Below are 14,757 nucleotides of genomic sequence, written 5' to 3'. Positions count from 1 at the left end.
TCTTCTCTATCCTAATTCCCTTGAGATGGATGCCTGCTGATTTTCCTGTTCCGGAATGTTCTGGAGGAAACATGACCCACTGAACTTAGGAGATGGCGTCTGCCATGGCAGCTCCATGACGGAAGGAGAAGAGCCCAAGGCAGAGAATGCCCCAAGCTGGAATTATCCAAGAACATACTTTCTGTACAGCAGCTGATGAGCCTCTAGGGTCACAGTCACTGTACAGCCCTGTGGGGGTGACTCAGCAGTTCCCCGCCTTATGCAGCAAATTCTCCAGAAGGAACTTTAGTTATATCTTAACTCGTGGTTGTGTAAGTGACATAAAAGGAGAAGTAAAAAAACTATTCTAAGGAAAACAGTATGGAGTTGCCTTTGCCAACTTTGATACATAAAGCACTTTCTATTGTACTTCCTAACTTCTCCTTCAGAGAAAGATCTCCTTTGAATATTCTTTTTCTTCTTTTTTGAAATGGAAAGAGTTTCTCTAGACTTCAAAGGGAGATGTGGGAAAGGAGAAACCAGGTCTTATCTTTCTGCCCCTTCCCCTGTGGGGTTGCTAGACTCTTATCAGCAAGAAAGAAGACCTGCTGTACAAGAGAAAACACATCTGGAAAATACCCACATTTTAGTTCATTCAGACTATGCTTGGGAACCAAAACTGCATGTGGTTATTATTTTGTATTTGTTAGTAGATGCCTGAGGGATGGGGGCCCCTTCAGGAGGGAAAAGGAGTAAGACCATCTCCTTGCATCCACTCCTACTTGCTCCCTCAGCACCTCCCTGCTTCATCCTGGGTGGATTACACCCGCAGAGAGCAGGCCATGCTGATCTTTAGGATTTTAGACTTCCAGGTAGGGCTCTGAGTGGTAGCAATGCCTTAAATGCAGAATGGTTTACAGGTCCCTGGGCACTGACTTATTCTTTACAGAAGTCAGCCCTGATCTACAATCCATCCATTCATCCATCCATCCATCCATCCATCCTCCCTCTCATTAATTTATCCAGTAACTTTAACTGGTGCCTAATGAGTACCATGAGTCTAGGTGTTAGTGGAAGATATGACAAACTAAAGATAGGAGTCTCTTGTTTTCATGGAGTTTAGAGTTTGGGTGGTGGGACAGACAAGCCCACTGGCCATCATGACTGAGTATGACAGGGGCTAAGTGTAAATAAGGGAATGCTTTGGGAACAAACAGGAGGGCCTAACTCAGCCTTTGGGGCTTCTTATGGGATAAATGTCCGAGACATGAAAGGAAAGGAGTCCTTTTAGGTGGAGAGCTGAAAAAAAGTGTTCTCAGCAAATGGGCCAGCACGTGCACAAGATGCCCGAGCTGAGATGGGCTTTCCAATGTCATAAAAATGGAGGAAATATTTGGAATAACTTTAAAAACATACCAAGGGGGAAAATCCCCTCTGCTTTGGAACTGCTGTACAATTCTAAAGGCACAAAGATTCTAGATCTTATTTCTCTGCAGAGAGAAAAGTTATAAAATACCATATGGTAATATGCTCTTTAAACCTTTGTCAACTTTCTTCCAGTAGTTGTTTGCTTTCATGATATCACACAGTAGTGAGCCCTAAAGGTACTTATTAAATGGCTATTTGAGCTCAAGACCCTCCTTTATCTGGGTTCTCTGGGAAACGTGGAGAAGTAAGTAGTGTTCTAAATAACCTGGTAAAGGAGGAGAGCCAGTCTGACTCACCCAGGATATAACAGACCCCACCTTTCCCCACTAGACTCCCTACCCCACCCCTTGTCCTGCCTTGCCACAATTTAATAACCTTTCGTAATGCTTACTTTGTTAGTCTTAGGTTGGATTAACTAATCATAAATGGATAAAATGACCTGGTAAGTTTCTAGATTTCCACTGCTCAAATTCATCAGTCAACACCCTAGAGGATGCACGCAATTTTCCATGCATTTGGCCTCAGAAATGGGACTTTCAAGCTTCAACTATACAAAGTATTTTTAACATTTTGCCATTCTGCTCTATAGCTGTATAAATGCAGTTATGAAGAAGCAAGAAACACAGAAACATGGCCACTATCTCCGAGAACCAACTACTGGACAGGTTCAATGACATCGTCTTTGCTGATTCCAAACTCCTTGAAAAGTGGTATTACTGTCATTGTAAGAAATAGGAAACTCAAAGAGGGTATGATTCATACCCAGGTTACACAGCCATGTGGAGGACTTAGCGTGATGCCCAGCATGTCAGCAAACATTGAATAAACTCTCCCAATTGTTTTACAAATAGAGGAATCGAGAGTTAGCTTGGACCATCTGGCTCCAAAGCCCATTCTCATTTTAATACATGGGGTTTCCTCAGGAAGCCTCTAGACACTTGGGGAGAGGCAAGAGGAGTTATAGGTTGGAGGGAATTCACTTCTCTCCCCAGGGAGGAGTGTCTATGAGCCAAGAAACAGAGAAGGGAATACGGGGGAATTCTCCACTGTTAACCTGTCAGTTCTGAGGGAAGGCAGCCGGGATAGGGGTTGAGTGAAGGTTTTGAAGATTAGCAGCCCCCATGCCTGCCTCTTGCTGAAACCAGACGACACATCTGTGTCATGTATCTTTGATGGGAAGGCTTCCATGACTGTTTTCTATAAAAAGGTTTATGCAGCTCGTGATTCTGAATCATGACACCTTCTACCTGTGGTGTCTGGGAAGGGTGGGGTGGTGGGGCGGGGAGGGGAAGAAGGAAATCCACTTTGTCTGCAAGTCTGAAGGATTTAGGTAAAAATCTTCCACTGACCTTAAACAAGACATTCTGAAAGAATACCTAACATCCCATAAAGTATTATTGGGGTGGCGGTGCTCCCTCTATGTTTAACTTCTACAGGGCAATATTTTTACGGAGCTATATAAACAACAGTGGTCACGGTAAATGTGCTGAAGAAAAAAAGGGGAAAAAAAGGGAAAAAAAGGAAAATAGCTGCCCAGTCCCTGGGGTGAAGTAAGTCGTATCTCTGGAGATCTTGTGTTTGGCTTACCCTCTGTCAGTATAATTTTCCTGTGTGCTGACTCCAGGGTTTCCACAGGACCTCTTAGAGATAAGATGAAAAAAGATTGAGGAAGAGGGTGGAGCTAGAAACAGGTAGGAAAACACAACAATGAGGAAAAAGCTTTATAACTCATAGAGGACCTTTAGGATTGTGGAAATGCTTCAAAAGGACTCAGATCCCACAACTACACGAAGCGCAAGACACAAAGTTTATGATGTCGCTTCCTTTTGCGTTTGAGTTGTATTAATGACATACTTCATACTTGCAAACATGTTTTTTTTTTAATGTTTAAATTAATAAAGGGAAATGTGCCATTTGGAAAGAAAAAGGAGAGAGTACTTACCTTTGTATCCCAAAATGGCTACTGTGATTGTTAGCAAGGCACACAAAACATATAATAATATGATAGAAAACTTCAGTGCCCAGTTATTTTTACATTTGGTACACTGCGTTCCTTCCTGAATACCTGTAAGAGAAGTCAAATTTTAATAACAGTAACCAGAGATATCATTTCCAAAAGTATCTTTCTGCATGTTGCCCCGAATACTATGATGGAGACTCATTTTCCCATATGCCTTCCCATAGGATGAGTGGTATTTTAAACATACCATTTTAGCAACATAAGCACTTTAAATATCACCATTATGTTGGTGTAGTTTAATGTCGCTGTATTTAATAATGACTTGGAAATGGCATGTGACTTTGTGTCAGAATAATTTCAAATCCATTATCATTAGCGTTTCAATAAAAATCTCTACATGATCAAAGATTTTAAACACCCAAATTGACTTGTTTCAGCTCTTATTGGACCTATAGCAATTCAAACACAACCAACCAGAAAAACTGGACTGTCCCTTGATGTCTGTTTCAGCAGTATGCTTGAGCTAGTTCCTACTGGCTTACAAGAACCAACTGTTACATTTGTAGGAATTTGGGGAGCTGGTTGTCAAATTGCTGGAAACCTAAAATCAGTTCCGGAGAGAACTGGAAATGGGCGACTACCACATACTGTGATCCCGCCCCCATCCACACTGTTTTACAATGTCCCTGGCTGTAATGCTCTATAACCTATAGCAGAAAATAGAGGTAATTTTATGATTAAAATGCTCAGTATATAATATTTTTGGATATCATATGTATATAGAAAACAGATACTGACCCTTACTTAAATTATCATAGTGATTTGAATAACAATTAGGAAACTAAAAAAAAGGACATTTTTGATGAGAGGAGGTAAATTTTGACTGCTCACTATTCAACTTTTTGAAAAACATTCTAGCCTAAGTGGTAAACCACTATCACTTCCACAAGCGACTCCAGAAACTAACCTATAAAAAGGGAACTTTCCGTCACACTGATTAGAAACACAGAAGACAGAGACTGTGGACATTTTAATGTGAAAATCACATTGTAAGGAATATCGGGAGATCCCTTATTTTCCTATGTACATTTTACTAATAGCGTCTCACAGGAGCAACAGCACATAAAGGACTGATCTCCTATAATTGTGCTCAATAACTTTTGATGGGTAAATCGTGAGGATTAAGCCACAGCGAAAGTTCCCCCCTTTCAGTTTATAATTTTACGCATGGTGCCCTTCTTCGGTGAAAAGAGTTCTTCAGCTGTGTTTAATGCAATATGATGAGAGAAACAGCAAAGAACAATGACTCCAATTTAATTTTCAGGGTTTAACCAATCTCTCTGGTGTTCTGAGCTACAAACTCAAGGGGAGGGGGTTCACTCCATCTGTTCCATGATTTAGAGCAGTGGTTCTCAAACTCTGGGGTGCATCAGACTTGTCAGAACACAGCCTTTCTACCTCAAGAAAGACATCTGGGAAGGTGCCTAAGAATTTGGATTTCTAACAAGTTCCCAGGGCATGCGGACATTGCTGCTCTGGCCGCCATGCTTGAGAACAGTACTTCTCAAACTGCAAAGTGCTTACAGAACACACTGTGAAATGCAAATTTCTGATTTAGTAGGTCTGAGACAGAAGCTAAGATTCTGCATTTCTCCCAAGGTCCAGAAGATGCCTAATTAGAGAAACACATTTTGAAGAGCTAAAGCTTATTGAGAAGATGGTCATGCTGGATCAAACTTGGGTTAGCCAGCCCTCTGAAGGTAAAGCTGTAAAATCTGACTCAAACAGACCAAGAGTAAATCAAGTTCTCTGGATTGGTTTTCCCATTTCTTTTACTCTATTTCCTTTCCGTCCCCCTTTAACTGCCCTTTGGATGTCTCAGCACCACCTCCCTATCCAATACCACCCCCACCAAACCAGAACTCCAACTTCCACCCTAAATACTACCATTATCCCAATCCCCCACTCCAAGACACCTTCGAGTTTTCTCTTATATTCTTTAATTCACTCAGTTGCCAGGCCCTGCTAATCTTCCCGTGAGACATTTTTATCACAGTCATCTCCTCCGTAGGTTAATCTGGTACTGTCTATGCTCTACCAGATTCTGAGCCAGGTGCTTTCCATACGGCATCTTTATTCACGAGCACCCTTCAAGGAGTCATGGCAGTGACAGCTGCAATGATATCCCACAGACACCATAGGCAGGATTCAAACTTGGATCTGACTGACTTTAAGCACCATGCTCTCTCCGCTCTGCCATGGTGACTCTCTCTGGTTGTCCCTTCCTTTCTACTTCACTACCATGGTCCTCAGTGAGAACTTTTCATCTCAGTGGGAGCTTCGTCTTCCACTTCCACTGGAATCTAGCCTCACCCTGTACTCAGACACTGCTATCCTCACGACAGTGCCAAAGAGAAAAAAACAAAACACTTTAACAACTCCTCCTTAAATAATGAACACACACACACACACACACACACCCATCAGCTCTTAGACTCTCTATAATCCGGCAGCTTAAAATGAAACAAAGACCCCTTATGTCAGTCAGAGCGAAACTATTTTTGGAACTGGGATTGGGGGGAAGTATAAGTAGACCCACAAACATGCCACATCTCCTGTCCAGAACCCAGAAACTTGCTTTGATGACAACGGTAAGCACAGAAGGATGATAGACACAGCGACATTAGACTGAACTCCCTTGGAAAAGACTGGCTGACACTTTTGTGGTTGATGTGGGGGCGGGGGTTGGTTACCTTCCTTTTGGATTTTAGGACGGTAGGTGGGTGAATTATTTATGTCTCTCTAGGGCGATTTCTTGCATTCCATTAGAAGAGCCTCAGAAGATTTGGTCACAGGGGAGGTTAGGGTAGATAAGAGAATCTCGGGTGAGAAAGCTGCTTGGAGGTCATCTGGTCAAGTGTCATTGTGTTATTGATGGGGAAAGTGAGGTCAGTGAGGCAAAGCAAATCCCAAGCCACGCGTCTGCCCTCTCAGGGTGAAGGTCCTTCCCTTCTGCTCTGCCGTGTGTGCTGCTATTGGGTTTGCCGCTGGACCTCCTGGGCATGATGTCTTCATGCAGATTGGTCGAGGACAGTTGCACTGGTTCATATTCTGAAGAGCAGGGTCACTTCCTCGCGATGTGCCTTTCTCGCTGCTGACTGTATCAAGCATTTAATCAATATCAGATGGCACCGCCTGGCCTTCCTTTCCACTTGACACACGTTCTGTGTCTTGTTTCTTCTCTCCCCAGAGACTTATTTTTAATAAGAATTCTGTTTTATCTTTCCCTCTCTGCCCTCCGCTGGGAGGACATCTGGCCAAACATACAGATGCCTACTACAAAGAGACCCTGCTGGCTCACGAAGCTGGGGGACCCCCTCCTCCGTGAACCTAGATGGTCACAAAAAAACATTCGAGAGAGATATCCCCCTGTTCCCCGCCTTTGTACTGTTTGTTTTCTCAGCATTACTTTCCAGAGACTGGGGGCTTTGTTCCTGTGGGCTGGGGTGGGGTGGTGGGAAGGGCAAGGGAATCAACCTGCAGGCTGCTGTGGATAAGACATTCCCGCGCAGGAAGTGAAGCAGCCTTGCCCCTTACCGGGAGAATTCATGTATCAAAAAACCTGGCCCGAATAGCACATTTGCAATTCAGCACGCCACAGACGGAACGCGCCTGAAGGATCCCTGCTTCTGCATTGGTTATCCCTCTCAAACACTCTCCCGTTGAACTTGAGTCTTGGCTCATGTTTTAAATGTATTTTCTAGTGTCCAAGTATTTATTATGCAAAAAGAAAAAGAAAAAAGGAAAAAGAAAGTCTGGGGGCCCAGTGAAATCAGAATCACTCTGGTTAACTCCTTGGGTATTCCACGGAAGTTCAGAATAGGCTGACAATTCGGTCCCCAGGGCTCAAACTCCGGGTTCCTCGGGTTGCCCTGTTTCCAATAACACATGTTTAGAGTAAGAAGAGTGGGGGCCGGGTGGGGCCACTGATCAGGGGGCAGCGGTTAGCTGGTTGGAGAGAATAATTGAAATACTGTAGGAATGACAGTGCAAAGGGCCAGAAGAATTCAACAGCAGAGAATTCCTTTCTGCTGTGGTTCTCCATAAAAAGCCCTCCCAAGTGCTGCGGTCCAGGCTCCAATCCAGTCTGTTTTTCCAATCTTTTTGGAGAACAAAAGTGTCTCTTTCCTTCACTATCGTATTTTTCGGCCATCACCGAAGGATCGCTTGTCTTTTGATATGGACTCATGCTGATCCGTCCCCTTTCCTGTCAGGGGAAGCCTGGCACGGTGGGCAAGTGTGGGACACTCCTGGTCTGGCTGAATTATCACAAATGTCTACAGAGCTCAGTGGTGTTGCCGTAAAGATCATGTTACTGGAGAGAAGCTTCAAAAAGCTGGTGGGTTGCAAAATCCAGAAAACCACAGGTTTTGATCTGAGATTTGCAGTGACCTTTTCATGTGGTTTTTTTATAGTTATTAATCTATTGCCTGGTGGCATATATTCCCATAAGCCCACGAGAATGATTTGGCTCTAACAGTAAAACTGATGATTCAAATGAATTCCTATAATTAAAATGCCCTTAAAGGCAACAACATAGTAAGAGTTAACAACCTGGTTAGTTATTTGGATGTTATGTAATATCACTAGAACAAAAGTTAAATACATAAAATACTTTAACCCACAAATAATTAATTTTTCCTTATTATAAAGGCCATTTGCTAAATGACAGAATATGGATTTAGTTAGCAACAATTTTTTTTTATTAATCAGCAATTTAGTTGCCCAAATATTAATCTCAGCGGTGGACACCTCATTAGGCCAAGTTTCCTAAACGATGTGGAGAAGTATGAAAACAGAAGCAGGACAAGACCGAGGAATGAAATAACCTTCTGCACAAAATAAATGAAGCCTCATTGCATCCCTGTATTCATAAAAGTGTCCTCAAACCAGAAAAATTATTTGGAAGAGAGTTTTAGGAGTCTGAAATCTTCAGCACTCATTCTGAGCTTATATTAATAACTTGCACAGTCAACAAGGGTATAGTTTTTTTTCATTAAAACATTTATACATGGCAGTCAGTTCTGGTTTGATATTTAATGTTTAAAGAAGAGTATGTAGTATTTGTTTACGATTTATCATTTATACCCTGCCTACTGAAAAGAATTATAGGCAAAAGCCAGATACAATGAGCCGCTCAGAATATACATACAGAGTCTCCCAGAATATATAGTGTCTCAACAGAACACCATGATTTTTGGTTTTTATAAGAAGAAATCCTTTATTATATGAACTGTACACAAATGCTTTGAATTCTGAGGGAAGGAATCCTTGGTCCTCGGGGAGCTCAAGCATCACATCTCCAGCAGTTGTCTCTCCTCGCTGGCCCCCTTCCTCTTGGCTCTGTTCCTACTCATTTTATTCTAGGGACACAGCGTGAACTGTCAACAATCCTGATGATATATTTCAGCAGCTCTGACTGCTTCATTATCTGGTACTACCAAACAATGTCCTTCTGTGATTAGGCACTGAGTCTTTTAATGGAAAGGACTTACGAAAATGCAGCCCCAGCTCTGGCCATCAGAGTCTGTTGTATAGCTGAGCTGGACACGGACACTGCGCAGGTATCTGAGGAAGGCCACTGGACGTTTGCTTAGTGGGTGAGAGTCTGCCGCGAATGCAAGGGGAACTGCTGGGGATGGCTGCTGGTCCTGAGGCCCTGAGAGGTGCCAGGCATCTTCTCCTGGTTACTTACAATGCCTTCAACGATTCTGCAAAGTAGGAAAGCTGGCCCTAATTTTGGGAAGGTGCCCGTGAAAGAGGTTGACTCTCCAAGCCAGTAAGTGTCTGAGCTGTAAGATGAACTTGGGGGGTTATCACATGCTGCTTCTCCAAGCTTACTGACTTCCAGAAATGGAAAGCAAAACAAAGCAAGATTAAGGATGCCTAACAATGAGTGCTGTGAAGTGTGTAAACCTGGCGATTCACAGACCTGTACCCCTGGGGATAAAAATATATGTTTATAAAAAATAAAAAATTAAAAAAAAAAGGATGCCTAACAAGATAAACCATAGAAAGCTGACAGGTTAGGCTTCTAGAAGTATTCTGTCAAAATAAAGGGGTGCAGAAACACCTTTTCAAACATGGATAGAAGATGCCTTTCTCAGAAATGAGCAGTAAAATTCAGTCTCCAGTAAGTTAACTATTACAGGCCTGGGGCTTCTACAGGCTGTAATTTCTGACTATTCTGTGGTGACATACTGAGCAGCAAGTTAATTCCACACTAAATGCTCATTATCTCTGTTAGAGGTCAGGATTGTCTTGGAGGTTGGCTGGTAAGGTCTCTTAGCCCTTTATGAGAATCATCCCCCAATGGCGATGGAATTTTTGGAATGGGGTAGGCTGGGAAGAGAAGATAGTTTTATAATTTCAAGGCAAACTGTGAGACATGCAGGGGGCTTGCATGGCTTAAGTCCAAAACCAAAACAAGTTTGTTGTTCCTACTGAGGATTCTTCCGAGCTTCTAATACGTGATATAGTAGCCACAAAAGCCAGTGTCCAATGGCTCATTCATCTGTGGATGGTGGTCCTTACCTCCAGAAGTTGGGTGAGATAAGACAGTGGAAAGAAGGCAATGAAAGAAGGATTTATTAAATGGCGATTAAAAACATTAATTTATCTCTAGCCTCTTATACCCCCTCAAACAAAAAATTCTGCCTGGAGTACACTGGCAAAAACCTCTTACAACACCAGCTTGAGCCCATGTTTCAGAAAACCATGGTCAATCTCCACTGCCACAGTAAGGTCCAGGTGGCTCACAGCAGATTCCAAGATGCACAGCAGCTGGCATCCTCTAACTACGCAGGTTCAAAGAACCTCAGCACTAGGAAGAAAATCGGCTGTCATCTTGGCCAACATCCATCTTACAGTGAGGAAACTACAGTCCAGTGAACTTCACGGTCTTCCCCGCTCACACATGAGCCAGGCCTGGCTTTCGGCTTCCCGGTTCCTGATTCTCCTCTGGAAATCTAATTTAGTTCCTGAACCCTGCCCACTTTACCATGCTTCTTTCTTGGTCCATCCCATTATTCATGTATTCAAGAAATAAGTATGGAGGGGTGCCTGGATGGCTCAGTTGGTTAAGTGTCTGCCTTCAGCTCAAGTTCTGGTCCCAGGGTTTTGGAATTAAGTCCCGCATGGGGCTCCCTACTTGGAAGGGAGTCTGCTTTTCTCTCTCCCTTTGCTGCTCCCTCTGCCAAAAACAAATAAATTTTTTTTAAAAAGGAAAGAAATAAATATGGAGCACCTATTATGTACAAAGCACTCGGTATAACGTTCAGCAAAACGGACAATAATCTTGGTCCCTGTGGAACTTACACTCCAGTAGGAGGCTATGGTAGAGTACCAGGAGGTGATAAAACACTTTGGAGAACAATAAAGCCAGAAATAGGCAAAGAGCATGTGGGAGGGGTGGTGGATAGCAGTTTTAAAACAGTGGTCGGAGGAGGCTTCAGAGAGTAAATCAGAAGCAAAAGCTTGGGGGAGTGTGGGAAAGAGCCCCAGGACACCCACGCGGAGCTCACACTGCACCCTCCAAAGGTCTGCTTAGTCCTTCCCCAGGTCTTGAGATTTGCCCTCCTTCTCCCCACAACAGTTTTCCTCCCCATGAAATGACTTCTTTTGAAACCTTCGCTCACCCATCTCCTCCTCAATGAATCCTGTCCTAACATCAGCCTCGTCCCAAGCCCAGCTGCGCCTGAACCCTTTAGTACCTGTGTGATTCACACCGGATAAAGCTAGGTATGTGTGTGAGTGTGCGTGCGCGCGCGCGAGCGTGTGTGTGTGTTTTAAAGGCTGTCTGCATGGCCACTGCATTGCAGTGGTGTGGGAATTTTATTTCTCTGCACTATTGCTTTTGCATTTCTCTAAACACACCAGGGAGTTCTCTAGAGCTCTACATGTCAAGCAGTTTAACGAGTCCATGACTGCAGTGACATAGATCCCAGCAGGGGTAATCATAGGCTCTGTCACTCCCTCAAGGACTGTGTCACACACACGTTGGAAGCAGCATGCCTCCACCAGCTCTCGGATGCCTGGAACTCACGACCTTCCTTCCCACCTTTGGGTCCAGCTTTCTAGGTGACGAGGGACATGCCCATCTGTCTTGTTGTCCGGGGGTAGGCGTACTGGGAGAGCATTCAGCTCTGAGGCCCGACAGTCAAAATGCAGACACTCGCGGGGAACCCCTGCCCTCCCAAATGATCAGGTACCCACTGCCTGAAGGGAAGAGTTTTCTGTTCACCTCAGGACGTGGGGAGTGTAATAGGGTTTACTATCCCCGGGAACGCAAGGCATTCTTTAGACCCTGGCCCAGCCCACAGCGAACCCCAAGATCTAAAGCAGGAGGACAGCATTTCTCCACTTTCTGTCCTTTAGCACTTGTAAAACTAAATCCGACAGGGCCAAGATGACAAATGTAAACCCACAATTCAACACCTGCCTTGAATGCTCCTGCTTTAAAAAGTGTTCTTTTGGGGGCAGCTGAGGAGCTAATACCAGGATGAGGGGAACCCTGCTGAGCTGGCGGTTAAGGGGGCAAGTCGCAGTTAATGATAGTGTGTTCGCTGTTTATCACCGAAACAGTGTTGGGACATGTGGAAATTATGTGTGGGGCAGGTGCTGGCAGAAAGAGGAGACTAATCTACCTCTCTCACATACCTACTTGGTCTCTTAAACCAACAGAACTAGTGTTTTGATGGGGGAAAAAAGGGCCTCCATGTAAATGAAAATATCAATCAGCCTGACAGACATTCCTCATTCCTTTGTGAATAGGTGTTTTTTACTTTCTTCAAGCGAAGACTATAGTTGAGGACACTTAAATTAAGGGAAAAGGGAGCCAAGACGGAGCAACAGATTTTACTGTCGGTGTTTTAAAGTAATTATCTGCTCTGCACTGAATGTAGCCTCAGTTCTCAACTGTGATGAGAAATGGGTCAATCAGCTTGAAATGACCCACATGAGGAAAGGCTGGCAAATAAATAATGAGGGAAGCAGGAGGGGTCTATTTTAGGGACAATGGCCCAGCAGGGAGAGGAGTGAGGTCCCCAGGTTCCGTGAAGAGCCCCCTGTTCACCAGCTTCTTATTCATACTTGTTATTAAGTCTGGACAAAGGACGGAGAGAGCAAGAAATGTTTCCATGGGGCAGGCAGCTACGGTTGTGGAGGCCAAAGGAATATAAAAATGGAAACCTGATACACAACAAGAAGGCATGTGACCGAATTAAAATGGAATAGAAAGTAAATGGGAAAAGGTATGCTTATTAAAATTTTCCATGACTTCGTAAAAAATTCATAGAGGACAGAGTTAAATTTAGAAAATGATCTAAAACTGAAATAACTAGATAAAAATGGGTAAATGCACATATTTGTATAGACACACACACCCGCAAACAAAGTGATTTCCTTGACAGTGAGAGAGGTTTAAAAAATAGATTTCTAAGTCACGACTCAAATTCACAGTTTCCCAGATTCCTCAGGGATGTGCTGGGACCAAGTGATGCCGACGAGTAAGAACCAAGTGTTTGTATCTCTTCGCAACTCCATGGTCAGTGACTTTCCATTGGCAGCTTGGAACTGGTCATGCCAGGAGTATTTACACCAAAGAAATCAGCACATGCTACAAAAATCAGGGCTTTTGCCTCCTGGAGGCCCACCTCTCAACCTGTTGCAACTGACCCACCCCATTTAAACAAATCAAACAGCTCCGTCCAAATGGCATAATCGCAAGAGAAGTTCAGGGTTACTGGACAGGGTGAAGGCTATGCTGGACCTTTGTCATTTCTTTTCTCTCCCTAAGGGTTACAGAGATCATATGTGCATTCTTAATAGTGCTATTTGTGCACATTAGATGTTTTGGAATTCAAAAGTTCCAGGGACACTTAATATACTTCAAATTCACATCTCTGTGGGGTGTGATCATCTTAGATTCCTGGTGAAACTGACAACGTTCGGGGCTCAGGTCCCATGTGTCTGTTAACGTCATACCACAGATATAGGTTTGACTTAACTCTGACCAATCACCCTGGAAGTGAATTTCCCTCTTGCTTGGGGGATGATGTACAGAGTACTGGCCTGATCTGTTACCTGCATGAAGTTAGTATGGCAAAGTTACGAACACAGATGAATCAGCCTAAGGACAGGCAGTGGTGGAGAACACACGCAGATTCAGAGGAAGGAATCACCATGGCGGAAGGGATTTCAAGTGAGAAGCCTCAGTCTGGAAGATATTCTCTTTACCTCCTACATTCATGCAGGGATTAAAACTCCAGCTGTCAGACAGAAAAAATTCAAGAGTCCAAAGGAGCACAAGACCTTGGTACATTCATGAAATGTACAAATTTCTGACAGCAGCAACCAGACCTGGAGACAGAAACGGGAAAACATCAGAAATATACCAGTGGAGTTGCCAACAGTGGAGGCAAAATACCTTTTGAACTTGACCTCTTGTAGCAGAAAACTGCACAGTCTGGTCCAGGCCACATTAGCTCTGGTCTATTATTCATTGGAGATAAGAGATGCAGGAGATAAATACACAATTTCACCAATATGAATTTCTTAGTTGATATAATCACTTAATTCTATTTCATGCTCAAAGAAATGCATCTTATTGCTAAATGGCCAAACAGCTTCTAATTCGATCTGTAAACTGGGGAAACAGGTGGAAAGAAAAGGCTTAGGACAAGCTCTTAACAATGCTGCTCACCCCACACCTAGATCAGGGTTTTCTCCTTTACCCCAGTAAATATGGAATTTGAAACCTGTATCAGAACCACCCAGTCAGGAGTCATTCATGTATTTCATTTCTAATTTGTAGCATATATTCATTTACATTAATTCCTCCTAAGATGTGTGAGTTCATTGCTTTTTATTTTCTTAAAATATCTTGTGGTTCCTTCCAGTTAAGAAGTACTTGTCTTTTTCTTTCTTTTTTTAAGATTTTGTTTATTTGAGAGAGGGGGAGCACAAGTGCATGTGCATAAGCAGAGGGAGCGGCAAAGGGAAAGGGAGAAGCAGGCTCCCCACTGAGCAGGCTCCATCCCAGGACTCCAGATCATGACCTGAGCCAAAGGCAGATGCTTAACGGACTGAGCCACCCAGGTACCCCAAGAACTGTTTGTCTGGATTGGCTACTTCACAATGGGATGCCAGGCATGGATGCAGCTCAGCAGACCAAGGACACACACCCCTTCTAGAGCAGGGTCTAAGCAGGGCTTTTCCTTCCTGGGCCAGCAAAACTTCCCCAGGAAGTCTTGGAAGTGTTGGAAATGCTCTCATCCTATTGCTGACAGGTGGGCAGTGTGATCTTGCAATTGAAACAGTGCTGTTTCATT

At 43.6% G+C, this 14,757-nt stretch overlaps 1 protein-coding gene across 1 annotated transcript in view; it reads right to left on the bottom strand.

The window, feature by feature from the left end:
* The window catches only part of COLEC12 (collectin subfamily member 12), a 193,608-nt gene that overhangs the window by 38,827 nt on the left and 140,024 nt on the right, over positions 1 to 14,757 (bottom strand). The window contains exon 3 of the mRNA XM_004742808.2: positions 3,350 to 3,472. Within this exon, the coding sequence (XP_004742865.1) occupies positions 3,350 to 3,472 (123 nt within the window). The remainder of the gene's footprint in view (positions 1 to 3,349; positions 3,473 to 14,757) is intronic.

This window comes from Mustela putorius, unplaced genomic scaffold, assembly GCF_011764305.1.
Source record: "Mustela putorius furo isolate JIRA1106 unplaced genomic scaffold, ASM1176430v1.1 tig00003858_pilon_pilon_pilon, whole genome shotgun sequence".
NCBI lineage: Eukaryota > Metazoa > Chordata > Mammalia > Carnivora > Mustelidae > Mustela > Mustela putorius.
Note: the sequence above shows the minus strand (reverse complement) of the source record. Positions and strands in the feature narration are given on the sequence as shown.